Source organism: Podarcis muralis, chromosome 8 (assembly GCF_964188315.1).
Source record: "Podarcis muralis chromosome 8, rPodMur119.hap1.1, whole genome shotgun sequence".
In the NCBI taxonomy this organism is placed as follows: Eukaryota; Metazoa; Chordata; class Lepidosauria; order Squamata; family Lacertidae; genus Podarcis; species Podarcis muralis.
In genome coordinates, this window is record NC_135662.1 from 80551111 (window position 1) to 80563503 (window position 12393).

Genomic DNA, 12393 nt, shown 5'->3' on the forward strand with positions numbered 1-12393 from the left:
CTCTGGATCAGAGAGATGCAAATTTACTGGGGAAACCAACAGGATGGGGGCTGCTTGAGGGAGACACTACTCAAATGAGAGCCCAAACAGCATCAAATACGCATTTAAACTCAGGTGTGGACAAGCTCCGAGTCTGCTAATCAGTAGTGAGGGACTTGTCTAAGGGTCACATGCTCTCCTCACGGCCTGCCTGGCACAATCTATGCAGCCATAAAGAATTTGATAATAATTTTTATTAGTTTTCAATTACAATCCAATAATAGCCTCTTTATAACAATACCAATTTATAATACAATTACTAATTCCAATCATTCAAATACCAAATTATATAATTTAGATAAGGTGGGCCCCCACGTGCTAGAATTGATGGTTTGATTATTTTCTTTATTTCTACATTCCAAAATCCTATTAATTTCAATGACATTCTGGTCATCATAATAATCCCTTATACAACAACTGCAATGTTAATAACTTCTATTCGTGTTGACACATTAAATGATTTATAAATCTACAAGTGAGAACTATATCCTTGTTCTTCCTGTGTGTGGCAATTATTCTGTCTGTGGTGTTTCTTTCTGTCCTTGTAAAATGTTATGTCTATCTTTTCCCGGTTGTTGCTGTTATCCATCATGCCTTGGGGGGAGCTGATATCCCATTGTTTTTCCAGAAATTTCTCCCTCACTCTGTCCCGTGCTTCATTGTTTTGCAGCTTTAATAACAGCTGCAAAAGTCACTCTGTCCCAATAAATAACCTGTTTTCCTCATTTTTCCTCTCAGCCTGGGAAGAAGAATGTTCTGCCGAACTGCAGATGCCACAAAGAGTTTGTGACATTACAGTGGTGCCCCGCAAGACGGATGCCTCGCAAGACGAAAAACTCGCTAGACGAAAGGGTTTTTCGTTTTTTGAGGTGCTTCGCAAGACAAATTTCCCTATGGGCTTGCTTCGCAGGACGAAAACGTCTTGCGAGTTCTTGCGAGTTTGTTTCCTTTTTCTTAAAGCCGCTAATAGCCGCTAAGCCGCTAATAGCCGCTAAGCGCCGTGCTTCGCAAGACGAAAAAACCGCAAGACGAAGAGACTTGCGGAACGGATTAATTTTGTCTTGCGAGGCACCACTGTATTAGGCTAGTCGTAGTTTCTAAGCTTAAACCTACCTCCCACAGGGTTGTTGTGAGAGTATAATTGGTGTGTGCAGGGAGGCAGGGTACTATGTATGTTGGTTTGAGTTCCTTGGAGGAAGGGGGGATATTTAAAAAAATCCCCTGGTGAATAGTTGAGCCTTGTCTTCTTCTTATTGAACCTCATCCTCGGCTACAGTTTCCACAGTCCTTGAAACTCCCTCACTTAACAGGCCTCTGCAAATGCTACTCCAAATGCCAAATGGGATGGTGAGAAAGTAGTTGTTGGTCCACGATAAGAAAGCAGAATTGCTTTCATCCTTCATTTGAGAAAGCAAATTGGGGCTTGATGGTAAATGTACTGAATGTTAATGAGACTCGAAGAAGGGTTGGCCATCGGAACAGAAATGTAGTGGCTTGAGGGGAAAACCTTAATTGCTTTTAAATAGGGAAGGCCCTGGCTGAATGAAATTCTAGTTGGAGATATTAAATAAATAACCTCATCTTCAGATTCATAGGGGGGGGGGGGGAACAGGCAAAGCCCTGGAGGACCAGAGAAGGGCAAAGAGAATTATATTTTTCAAGGGTGTGAATAAGGCAATTCCATCGTACTAAAGGCCAGCCAGCAGCTTGTCAGCACCCTTCAAGTGGCTAGAACAGATCATGAATCAATTTGAGAGAGGCACATCCCTTGCTTAGTAACACAGCCGAGAGCTGGGAGACAAAGTCTGTGTAATACATCTTGATTTCAGCAAGGCATTTGGTGGAATAGCAGTTGTTATGCTTAGAAGCACAATAGCGTATTAGGAGCTAGGCAGAATTACTGTTGGGGGATTGCCCAAACAGTCGAAAAGTCATCTCCAGCCGATTACTCATTAGTGATTCACTGTCAGATTGGCTATTTCTAGGTGTTATGCCAAAAACTGGGTTTGCCAGTGATACGAGTGAAATACCGCATTTTACAAATTTGCAGGTAACACAGAGCTTGTTTGCCATACTTAACAGGTTCTCAGGGTGCACTGTACTGACTTCTGTGGTACCAGCCCATGACATCCATTTCATAGAGGCTTCAGTTGCTTTTTATGTATGACAACTTTTTGTTGTATTGTTAGGATTCTGGGCTACCCTGGTTACGGCAAATGAGCTAAAGACTTTAACAAAAAAAAAGACAAGTTGCTTACCAATAATTGAAGTCCTTCAAGGCATCATCTGTGTAGCCATCAGCTCTAAATTTGGGGGAGGGGGCCTCAGGTTTTGTCTGCTACTTCTTGAGTGGGCTCACCACCTTGCTTAGGTGGTCCTTATGGTATCCTAGACCCAAGTGGCTCAGGGATTTGTATATCAACAGGACACACGGCAATGTTTTGTTGCACATCCCACTTTGCCTATTGAGTTCCTAGGGTAAAGGTAAAGGGACCCCTGACCATTAGGTCCAGTCGTGGCCGACTCTGGGGTTGCGGTGCTCATCTCGCTTTATTGGCCGAGGGAGCCGGCTTACAGCTTCCGGGTCATGTGGCCAGCATGACTAAGCCACTTCTGGCGAACCAGAGCAGCGCATGGAAACGCCGTTTACCTTCCCGCCAGAGTGGTACCTATTTATCTACTTGCACTTTGACATGCTTTTGAACTGCTAGGTTGGCAGGAGCAGGGACCAAGCAACGGGAGCTCACCCCGTCACGGGGATTCGAACCGCCAACCTTCTGATCAGCAAGCCCTAGGCTCTGTGGTTTAACCCACAGCACCACCCGCGTCCCTTTATTGAGTTCCTACTCCTCCCTGAATGCACACATGGACAGAGCATCCATCCAGGACTGGCTTGTATGTGTTCAGGGGTATACTACTCTTAATTTTCCCATTGAACTTGTTCCATGCAGTTCAGTTGGGAAAATTAAAGTATTGGTCTTGGGTGGGAGAGAAGCAGGATTTTGTTCCACCGCAAGAGGGACCCCAAAATAGAGAACTTCCTTTCTTTAATTAAGAATGGCATGATCCCATGATCTAAAGAGGCAGAGCTCATGACATGGGGTGAAGCACACCAGCCCCACCACTTCTGCTGACAAGAGGGAGGCATTCCAGCGCTTTGGAGTTGCCATTCATCTTCCCTGCCCCTGAGAGGAAGCCAGTCTGCAAAACTTTGAGGAGTGCCCCAGCTCACACCAAGTTTGGCGAGAGACAGGGTGTGGCAACAGAAGTGGGACACGGGTTGATGGGCCAGGAGTTGTCAATTCCCATTTCGCCTCAGGTGGCGAGACAGGATGGGCAAAGAAGAGGCGGCTGGAGTAGAAACCTGCCCTCTGGGTAGGAATGAACTGGCATTGAGCAGAATCAAGCAACCACTTGTGCCCAGATCCGTCATGCTTATAAAAATCAGTGTCTTTTTAAAGAAAAGCCCACACAAGAGAAAATAATAAATTATGGATATATTTTGCTGAGAAATTTTCTTGGTTAGCGGCAGCGATGGGGAAAATGTGCATCCACAAGAGATGACTCTATAAATAGCTCTAACAGCATTGTCTCATCTTTAAAACTCAGTAAGTACAACAAAAAAGGCGTCCCTTTATGAAGCTGTTTGAGCAGAGACACAAATGGAAAGGGAAGGCATGTTTCCGGGATAAATAATGTGTGACTATCGCTGACGTGAGGTGGCTTGTATAGAATTTTGTTTTGGAAGCATGTTTCACAACACTTGTTGATGACGTTACACTTTCTTACTAGGATATTTTAAAAACATGAGTTGGATCCCCTAAGCTTTTTCGCAGCCGCCTTTTTTTGATGTGAAATATCTAGGTCAGCCAAGTGAAAAGCTGCACCGGGTTTGAGCTCGCCGTTCTTTAAGAAGTTAAAATGGAGTTTGCCACATGTTCTGCATTTGAAGGTTTCTAAAACTCCTGCCAAAGAAGCCATCTCCACCCTGGTAGATGAATACATATTTGGTCTAAGCACATACTTGTTTATCCTATCAGAAATCATTGCAGGTGGTTTTCCGTTGACTCAATATTACAGGACAGGTTTCCCTGTTGGATGAGGATGAACGCTGGGGGCTAAAAATATTTCTTAGCAGTGAGGATTTGAAAGTTCTGAGCAAAGTGGATTTCCTTTGGGAAACTGACAACTGTAAGGTATTTAATGTTTTAAGGCTTTGCTGGAGCAGGATAAATGTGAAAACCCAAAGTTCATGTTTTGGCAGTTTAGATTAGCTAAAAAGAGCAAAGACTTCCTGGGAAAATGAACAATGGTGGAGTTCGGTGCTGAAATCCAGTAGTTTGAGGAACGACAGCATTGCCAGGTTGCAACCCAAATAACTCATTTTTTAACCTTCAATTGTCTGACTACAGTAAGATACATTGCTACTACCGTATCTGACCTGCTAAAGTCCTCAGGACTTCTATCTTTGCCTACATCCATTTGAGATTCAAAATTCTCCGGATTGCAACAATTAGTAACCCTTAATCTGTGGAGGGGCAGGGAGAATAGGACTTGGTGTACAAGTTGTGCTTTCACTGCAAGCTAATGTGCGAGGTGGGAGGGCGGGAATAAGCCATTGACATCTTTCCGCAGGGCCTGCAAGACAGAGCTGTTCCACCAGGCCTTTGGTCAGGGCACAGCCTGACTCCCTCCTCTGGCAATCTTTACAGAACTTTAGTATGGTTGCCATCAATTTTGATCTTAATTAATTTTTATAATGTTTTTAGAATGTTGCACTATTTTAGTGTTGTTAGCCACCCTGAGCCCGGCTTCGGCTGGGGAGGGCGGGATATAAATAAAATTATTTTATTATTATTATTATTATTATTATTATTATTATTATTATTATTATTATTTCCCCCATCATTTATTTCCATCCGTGGGGAGGGGGCAAATATCTCTGTGGTGCTACTATTAAAGGCACAAGTGCAGGAATATTAAAAGTAGCGACCCTGGTCTTGTCCGTTCTGTGCCTTGGACACCTCTGTAAGCTTTCCTCTTCTAGTGGCTCATTCTCTTATATGCGTTTTTTATTAGCTTAGTCTGAGTGGTGGGCATTGAGAGTGGACTGCAGTTTCTAACATATTTCCCTCCTGCATTGCCCCAAACTTCAGTGTAATATTCTTGGCATCTAGAAGCAGGAGATGCTATTTCCCCTGACTAGCTTGTGAGAATTGTTGTACGGGATGGGAAATGTGAACGCTTTGAAGCACAAAATCTGGAAATCCTTTACAAAAGAAAGTTTGAGGTAGCCTAATGGGGAGTGGGGGGCTGTGAGAAATCCCAAGGGGCTGACAGCTAAAAGCCTCAGCAGATTTGGAAGTAATTGGAGTAAGCTGGGAATGACAGCCTAACATGAATTCACTCCCATGCAGAGCTGCTGAACACAGTATCCAGAAACTGCTGCCAGTGTCAGAGATGCTATCAAGTTCCAGAAGAGCTTACGAAGCTCCATCTTCAGCAGAGGCTAAGAGATCCTTAAGTTTTGAAGGAGAAAACACAAAGGGCATTTTACTTGCTGTATATTAAAAAAATAGCCGGTGTTCCAATATATCATCATCTTTCTGCTGGGTGTTAATTCTAACAATATCAAAATGTACAAAAGAAGAGTAGGTGGTGTGCAGCTAATGATATCTTTTCATCAGAAAATTCATTATAATTTTATCTTTTCACCAGAAAGTTTATCATAATTTTAACTTTTCATCAGAAAACTTATCATCCATAATTCATGATTATAAACCTATTAAAACTTGCAATTAATCATATCATGCTTAATACATCCATAGCTGCAGTTTAATTTGTTTTATGTCCGTTCCAATGCAATATAATGTCCAGATTGTTGTACTGGTGAAGCCAACATCTTCTAAACTTTTCGGTTTAAAATGTTGCAAAACAACAAATATATTATACAAAAACCACTGGCAAATTCCCCTTACTTCTTTGCATGCCTGGTACAGAATAGTAATTTATAAACTGGGTTATGCATCAGAAAGTCCATCTATACCATGATCCCTTAGGCAAAGCACCCGCCGTCACTCTCAGACCACCCCAACCTGTAAAAAGAGGATAACAATATAAACTAACTTTGCAAGGGTCTTGTACGAATTGTTGGATAATGTATATGAAGTGCTGTGAATGTTGTAAAAGTGCCTTATAAATGCTAAATAATATTGCTGCATTGAGGACCTTCTAATATTTTATTTTACAATATAATTTATGACAAGGATAGAAGCTTACGGTAATATGACTGACGGATGTACCATTCAGTGTGGTATTTTTCTTGAGCAGTGTAACATGGGCCTAAGAACCTGCTTCCAGTTCATTAGCATTCTCTCCCCCCCCCCCCCGATTTCTGCCTCCAACAGTCTCTGGCCTGACTACAATATTCATTTTTCATGTATATAAGCTCAGGGATAAAGTCCTTTCTTCTCTTCTCTTCTCTTCTCTTTACTTGCAGCCCGACCCTGCAGGCCGAGATATTTCTATTCTTCCCATTTTGGAGCACTGTGAAAACACTCACATGACCATTTGGCTTGGCATTGTTTATGCCTACAAAGGCCTACTCATGGTAAGTCTAATGGTAAGTGTAGCTCAGAGCCAGTATGGTGTCATGATAGAACGATGGACCAGGGAGTGGAGAGACCTAAATGAAAATCCCCACTTGGCCACGAAGCCTACTGGGACACCTTCAGTTTTATTTATTGTTGCCCTAAAATGGCTAAAACGTTAGGTTACTATTTTGCTCAAATGAAATTAAAACCCAAAGTTGTAATGGTAATGTAGATAGAGACTACGGACTCCTCCCTCATGAGGAAGAAGTTGAGTGAGCCATTTATCATCACGTATTCCATACTCTCCCGTGTCATTGATAAGCGTGGGTTGGTGTCTGCTTTGAAATGATGGCAGCCTTTTAAGTCCCTGCAGCCAGCTGAAGAAGTAAGCTGTAACCTCTGAGAGTTGATGCCATGTTCTTATGGGTTACTAGCAAAAAAAAAGCTGATTGATAAATATTTTAAATAGCTCCAGCTTAATACAAATGCCCCAGTATATTTAAAGTAGCAAGTGCAATTCTTTTAAAATAAATGAGCCTCTTAACCATTTATCATAATTAAGTCTTTTTACCAATACCAAACAAGTTTATCTCCTATATCATCTCTCCTAGCCATAAGAGAAGACCCAGGAGATGTGGTAGTTTATGTGCCCCACGCTTGCGCCCACATCACTCAATACCACACCTGTAATTCATGCCCAAGTGGTTAGGGGGTGGATCATGTAATTATATACCTCACAAGCAACCGTCCCTCCCCCCCCCCCAATTAAATTAAATACTACTGGGCTAAATCCAGCCAGAGCTAGATAGTTTCAGTTATTTCAATGAGAGGTAGAGTATGGGATCACTCGGTGGAAGTTAAATGTGCTTAACTTTGCCTGGATCTCGCCCTGTCTTGCATTTGTCAACATAAGCTGCTTAAAGCAGAATGCAGATAGAAATAGAAACAGAACTCTTTTGATGTCTGGTATGCAAACCTATCACTGTGCTTATTGTGTTAACAATCATCACTTCCTTCTCTCTTTCTAATTTCAGCTATTTGGTTGCTTTTTGGCTTGGGAGACTCGAAATGTGAGCATTCCTGCTCTGAACGACAGTAAATACATTGGCATGAGTGTTTACAATGTGGGCATCATGTGCATTATTGGAGCTGCTGTTTCCTTTCTCACACGGGACCAGCCCAATGTTCAATTCTGCATTGTGGCACTAGTCATTATATTTTGTAGTACTATTACGCTCTGCTTAGTCTTTGTTCCGAAGGTAAGCACATTGACTCATTATGGGTCTGTTATCTGCATGTAATTTTTGTAGGACTATTAAATTCACTCCTGCACTGGGAAATTCTCCTGCACAAGCCCCACTGAACTGAACTGGAACAGCAAAAGGACATGGTTGCTCACTGGATTGTGCCCATGATTCTTAAAGCGTAAGTTGAGAGCCAGCGTGATTTCAGTGGTTACAGTGTTGGGCTAAAACTGGTGAGACTCGGGTGAACCTTATAGGGTGGCTTTGCACCAGTCACTGCATCTCTCAGCATAATCTGCCTTTCTCAGGGTGGTTGTGAGAATAGAATGAGGGAAGGGGTCCACATCTGCCATCTTGAGTTACATGAAGGAAAGGTGAAATATCACCTTCCTAAGGATATGCAGTTATTCCATCAGGTAGTTGCCCTGTTCCCTCCATATCTTGATTAGATGGAAAGCTACTTCTGTCTAGAACTGACAGAGCAAAGCTTTGTCTAGGGCAGTATCACTTGTGGGGACTGGTTATCTATGAATAAATTACACATAAGAATCTAGATGTCAGAGAGAAGTTTCTTTTAATACTAAGTGGGTCAAACCACTGAGCTGAGGACTTGCCGATTAGAAGGTCGGCAGTTTAAATCCCCTCGATGGGGTGAGCTCCCGTTGCTCGGTCCCAGCTCCTGCCAACCTAGCAGTTCGAAAGCACGTCAAGTGCAAGTAGATAAATAGGTACAGCTCTGGTGGGAAGGTAAATGGTGTTTCCGTGCGCTGCTCTGGTTTGCCAGAAGCGGCTTAGTCATGTTGGCCACATGACCCGGAAGCTGTCTGTGGACAAACGCCGGCTCCCTTGGCCAATAAAGCGAGATGAGTGCCGCAACCCCAGAGTCGGTCAGGACTGGACCTAATGGTCAGGGGTCCCTTTACCTTTACTTATTTGTAATACAGTAGTACCTTGGATCCCGAACGCCTTGGTACTCTGACGTTTTGGCTCCTGAACGCCACAAACACGGAAATGAGTGTTCCAGTTTGCAAATGTTCTTTGGAACTCAATGACCGACGGAGCTTCCACGGCTTCCAATTGGCTGCAGGAGCTTCCTGCAGCCAATCAGAAGCTGCACTTTGGTTTCCGAACATTTTGGAAGTCGAAAAGACTTCTGGAACGGATTCCGTTCGACTTCCAAGGTATGACTGTAATACAATATATAAATATATAGATGTGAATATTTATAAAAGTATACATACAGAAATAGCCAGCATCATTAGATACAAAAATTATATTTTGCCAATATCACATAGGAGTTTACTTCATCCTGCATTTTCCCTTTCCAGTAAAAAAAAAAGGGGGGGGGAGCAAACTCCATTTTTCAATTAAAAATATTGTTGCTTTGACTTCCCTTCCCTAACCATATTTGTAGTTTAACTATTTGGGCTTTACCCCAGATTTTAATGGATCATTCCTCTATCTTTGCCATTCCTGGATTTTCCCATGCCTGAGCTATGGCTATTCAGGATGCTGGAAGTAAATGAAGGATCATTTCCTGATCCTTTCAGGGAAAGGTTTCTAGGCTGGCCTTATCCTTGACATGCTGGCCGTTGGTGTTTGTTATTCAGTCGTAAGCCCCCACCTGTAATCTTTGGTGGTACAGCTGGGACACACCTCAGGGAGAGCTAGCTCTAAGAGACAGCAGATGCAGCACGTATAATGGGCAGAGAAAGTGCTCAGGCAGAGCTTTAAAGCACAGACCTGTGCCTAGAAACATGGTGCAAAAAGACGTCTGGGTGAGCCCTTAGGAAGGTGGCTCCACAGCTCTGCCCCACCACATAATGTCGCTAGAGAGAGCCATGGTGATTTCCCATTATTGTGAAAGGTCAGGTTTTCACAATTAACATTGCTGTTAGCTTACTAAATTGGATTATATTTTATCCATGCATGGGCAAGTTATTTAAAGGCTGAGATGAATACTACTACTTCATATCCTCCTAATGTTGTGGCTCGGGTGCTAGAACAGCCTGATAACAGTGATGGGCTGGATATGGGCCAATAAATTGATGCTGAATCCTAATAAGATTGAGATGTTATGTGTTCCAAGATATTGACTCCGGGAGGTGGGAATATGGGCAGGGCTGCCCTGCCCTGGAAGAAGCAGATCTATATTTTAGGAGTGCTCTTAATATACATATCAATATTGATAGATAGACCCACTCCATTCGTTAATTGTAAATTTTTTAAACTAATTTTAATATTCTCGTTTTATATTGTTGTAACCTGCCGTGAGGTCTTATAGTGAAGGGTGTGTAATAAACTTTAATCAATAAATAATAATGAATGTACAAAGTCCATCTACTTTGGGCTGAAACACTTAACCACATTGGCATATGAATGGAATTTTCTAATCTCTTTGGCCAAAGTTTAGTAAATTATGGTATCTCGATACTGAAGAAGGGAACTCTAAAAGGAGAAAGGAAATTGGGTGTGTGTGTTTAAAAGTTGTTTTCAGATCCCTTCAAATATTACCTTCCAGGGGAGGTTTGGAAGCCACAGGGGTCATTTCTGCATTTCATCAGTAATGTCAGAAACCTGTGATTCCTCGGAGAAGTCTAGTTTCCTGGAGGTTTGACCTGGAGGTGTGGGAAGAAGCCATATCAGCAGCCCCTTACACATTATTTTGAGCTTCTAACATTAGCTAAGTAGCACGTTAAGGTGCCTTTGCTAAATTATGGGAAGTGGTTAGATAGTTTTAGCTCACACGGATGAGAAAATTGGCAAGGCGCTACTGAAGACTATGCCTCAAATCCAGCACTACACATTTGAATGCACGTTCAATGAACATTTTTGGGGGGCACAGGTACACAAAAATAAAATGAGATATTCTTCAACTTTCAGCTAATCACACTGAGAACAAATCCAGATGCTGCCACCCGAAACAGAGGACTCCAGTTCACTCAGAACCAGAAGAAAGATGACTCAAAGACATCCACGTCAGTCACCAGTGTCAACCAGGCCAGCACATCGAGGTTGGAAGGTCTACAGTCAGAAAACCACCAGCTGAGAATGAAAATAACAGAGGTATTGCTAAGTGTGTGTTCTGGGTTAGACTGTTCTGTCTTGCGGGCATTGCATGTATTCTCAATTTGCGAGGCCATCAAGCTATCTGAAACTCGAGTGTCAAAACAGGCGAGGTACATGACTGGATCTCTCGATGTTTTGCTTTTCGCTTAGAAGCAACCGTGGACCCATATTGGATCCAGTATGGGGCAGGAGTGTGGAGGGAGTTTGACCATTTCTCCCATCTAAATTGCTTCTTCCCTGATGATGCTCTCACTGTGGTGGTGAAATGCTCTGTGTTTGCAGCAAAAAAACCCCTTAATTTCACATATACGCTCCTGGAGGGGTCAAACTGGCAGTGGCTGACCAGAAACAACACCTTGACGTTGTAGCGGTTGTAGCTCAATGAATATGTTGACCCAGTGTGAGGTGGCTGTGAAAAATATGAATTCCATGCTACGGATCATTGGGAAAGGAATTAGAAATCAACTTGCCAGTATCATAATGGCACCATACAAATCATATGGAATGCTTTGTGCAGTTCTGATCGCCTTACCTCAAAAAGTTTATTGAAGAGTTGAGAAAGGTTCAGAAAAGGGCAAACGAAATGATCGAAGGGATGGAACAACTCTCCTATGAGGAAAGGTTTAAGCATCTGGGACTGTGTAGTTAAAGAGATAGAAGTTTATAAGACAAAAAAAATTCTTTCCAGTAGCACCTTAAAGACCAACTAAGTTAGTTCTTGGTATGAGCTTTCGTGTGCATGCACACTTCTTCAGATACACTGAAACAGAAGTTGCCAGATCCTTCTATATAGTGAGAAGGTGGGGAGGGGTATTACTCAGAAGGGTGGTGGGAATGGGTGATTGGCAGATAGCTGTGATGAGCCTGTTGATGACTCTTAACGACTGCAATAGGTCTTACAGGAAAAAGCAATAGGTGAGAAGGTGAAAAATGGCTTTGTCATGTATAATGAGATAAGAATCCAATGTCTTTGTTCAGACCAGGTCTCTCCATGGTTTTAAGTTTGGTAATGAGTTGCCGTTGTCCGTTTATTCTTTGGCGTAAGGTTTAGCCTGTTTGTCCAATATAGAGAGCTGAAGGACACTGTTGGCATTTGATGGCATACACAATGTTAGACGATGAGCAATTAAATAGTCCCGAGATGGTATGTGTGATGTTGTTGGGACCAGTAATGGTGTTGTCCAGGTGTATGTGGCAGCAAAGTTGGCATCTGGGTTTATTGCAATAACATTGTGTATGCCATCAAATGCCAACAGTGCCCTTCAGCTCTCTATGCTCTCACATAGCTGCTTATTAATTGGGGCAGAAAGTTAAGCACATTTGGATCCCACTGTTCTTACATCCTTCTTGCTGAACTCAGTGTGATGTAAAATACTACTATCTAGCCAGATTACACACTAATTTAGCTTTACTCAGAGATGGTGTCCCAGGACAGAAAAAGGGAGAGG

At 42.5% G+C, this 12393-nt stretch overlaps 1 protein-coding gene and 1 long non-coding RNA gene across 3 annotated transcripts in view; one reads left to right on the forward strand and one right to left on the reverse strand.

Moving 5' to 3' along the window:
* Window positions 1-12393, forward strand: part of GABBR2 (gamma-aminobutyric acid type B receptor subunit 2) — a 292240-nt gene that overhangs the window by 268216 nt on the left and 11631 nt on the right. The window contains exons 14-16 of one of the 2 annotated variants that reach the window (XR_013394045.1): window positions 6539-6649; window positions 7667-8057; window positions 10760-10867. Coding sequence is in view for 1 of the 2 variants with exons in the window: in XM_077933377.1 (XP_077789503.1) it covers window positions 6539-6649; window positions 7667-7891; window positions 10760-10942 (519 nt within the window). In the remaining variant the exon portion in view is untranslated. Of the gene's footprint in view, window positions 1-6538; window positions 6650-7666; window positions 8058-10759; window positions 10943-12393 lie in introns of those variants that run through there. The other variant, XM_077933377.1, reaches the window with a different exon arrangement.
* On the reverse strand, window positions 8434-11956 carry LOC144328747 (uncharacterized). The gene is made up of 2 exons (XR_013394046.1): window positions 11478-11956; window positions 8434-10921 (listed from the first exon to the last, which is right to left on the reverse strand). It is a non-coding gene; the product is annotated as an uncharacterized LOC144328747 (long non-coding RNA).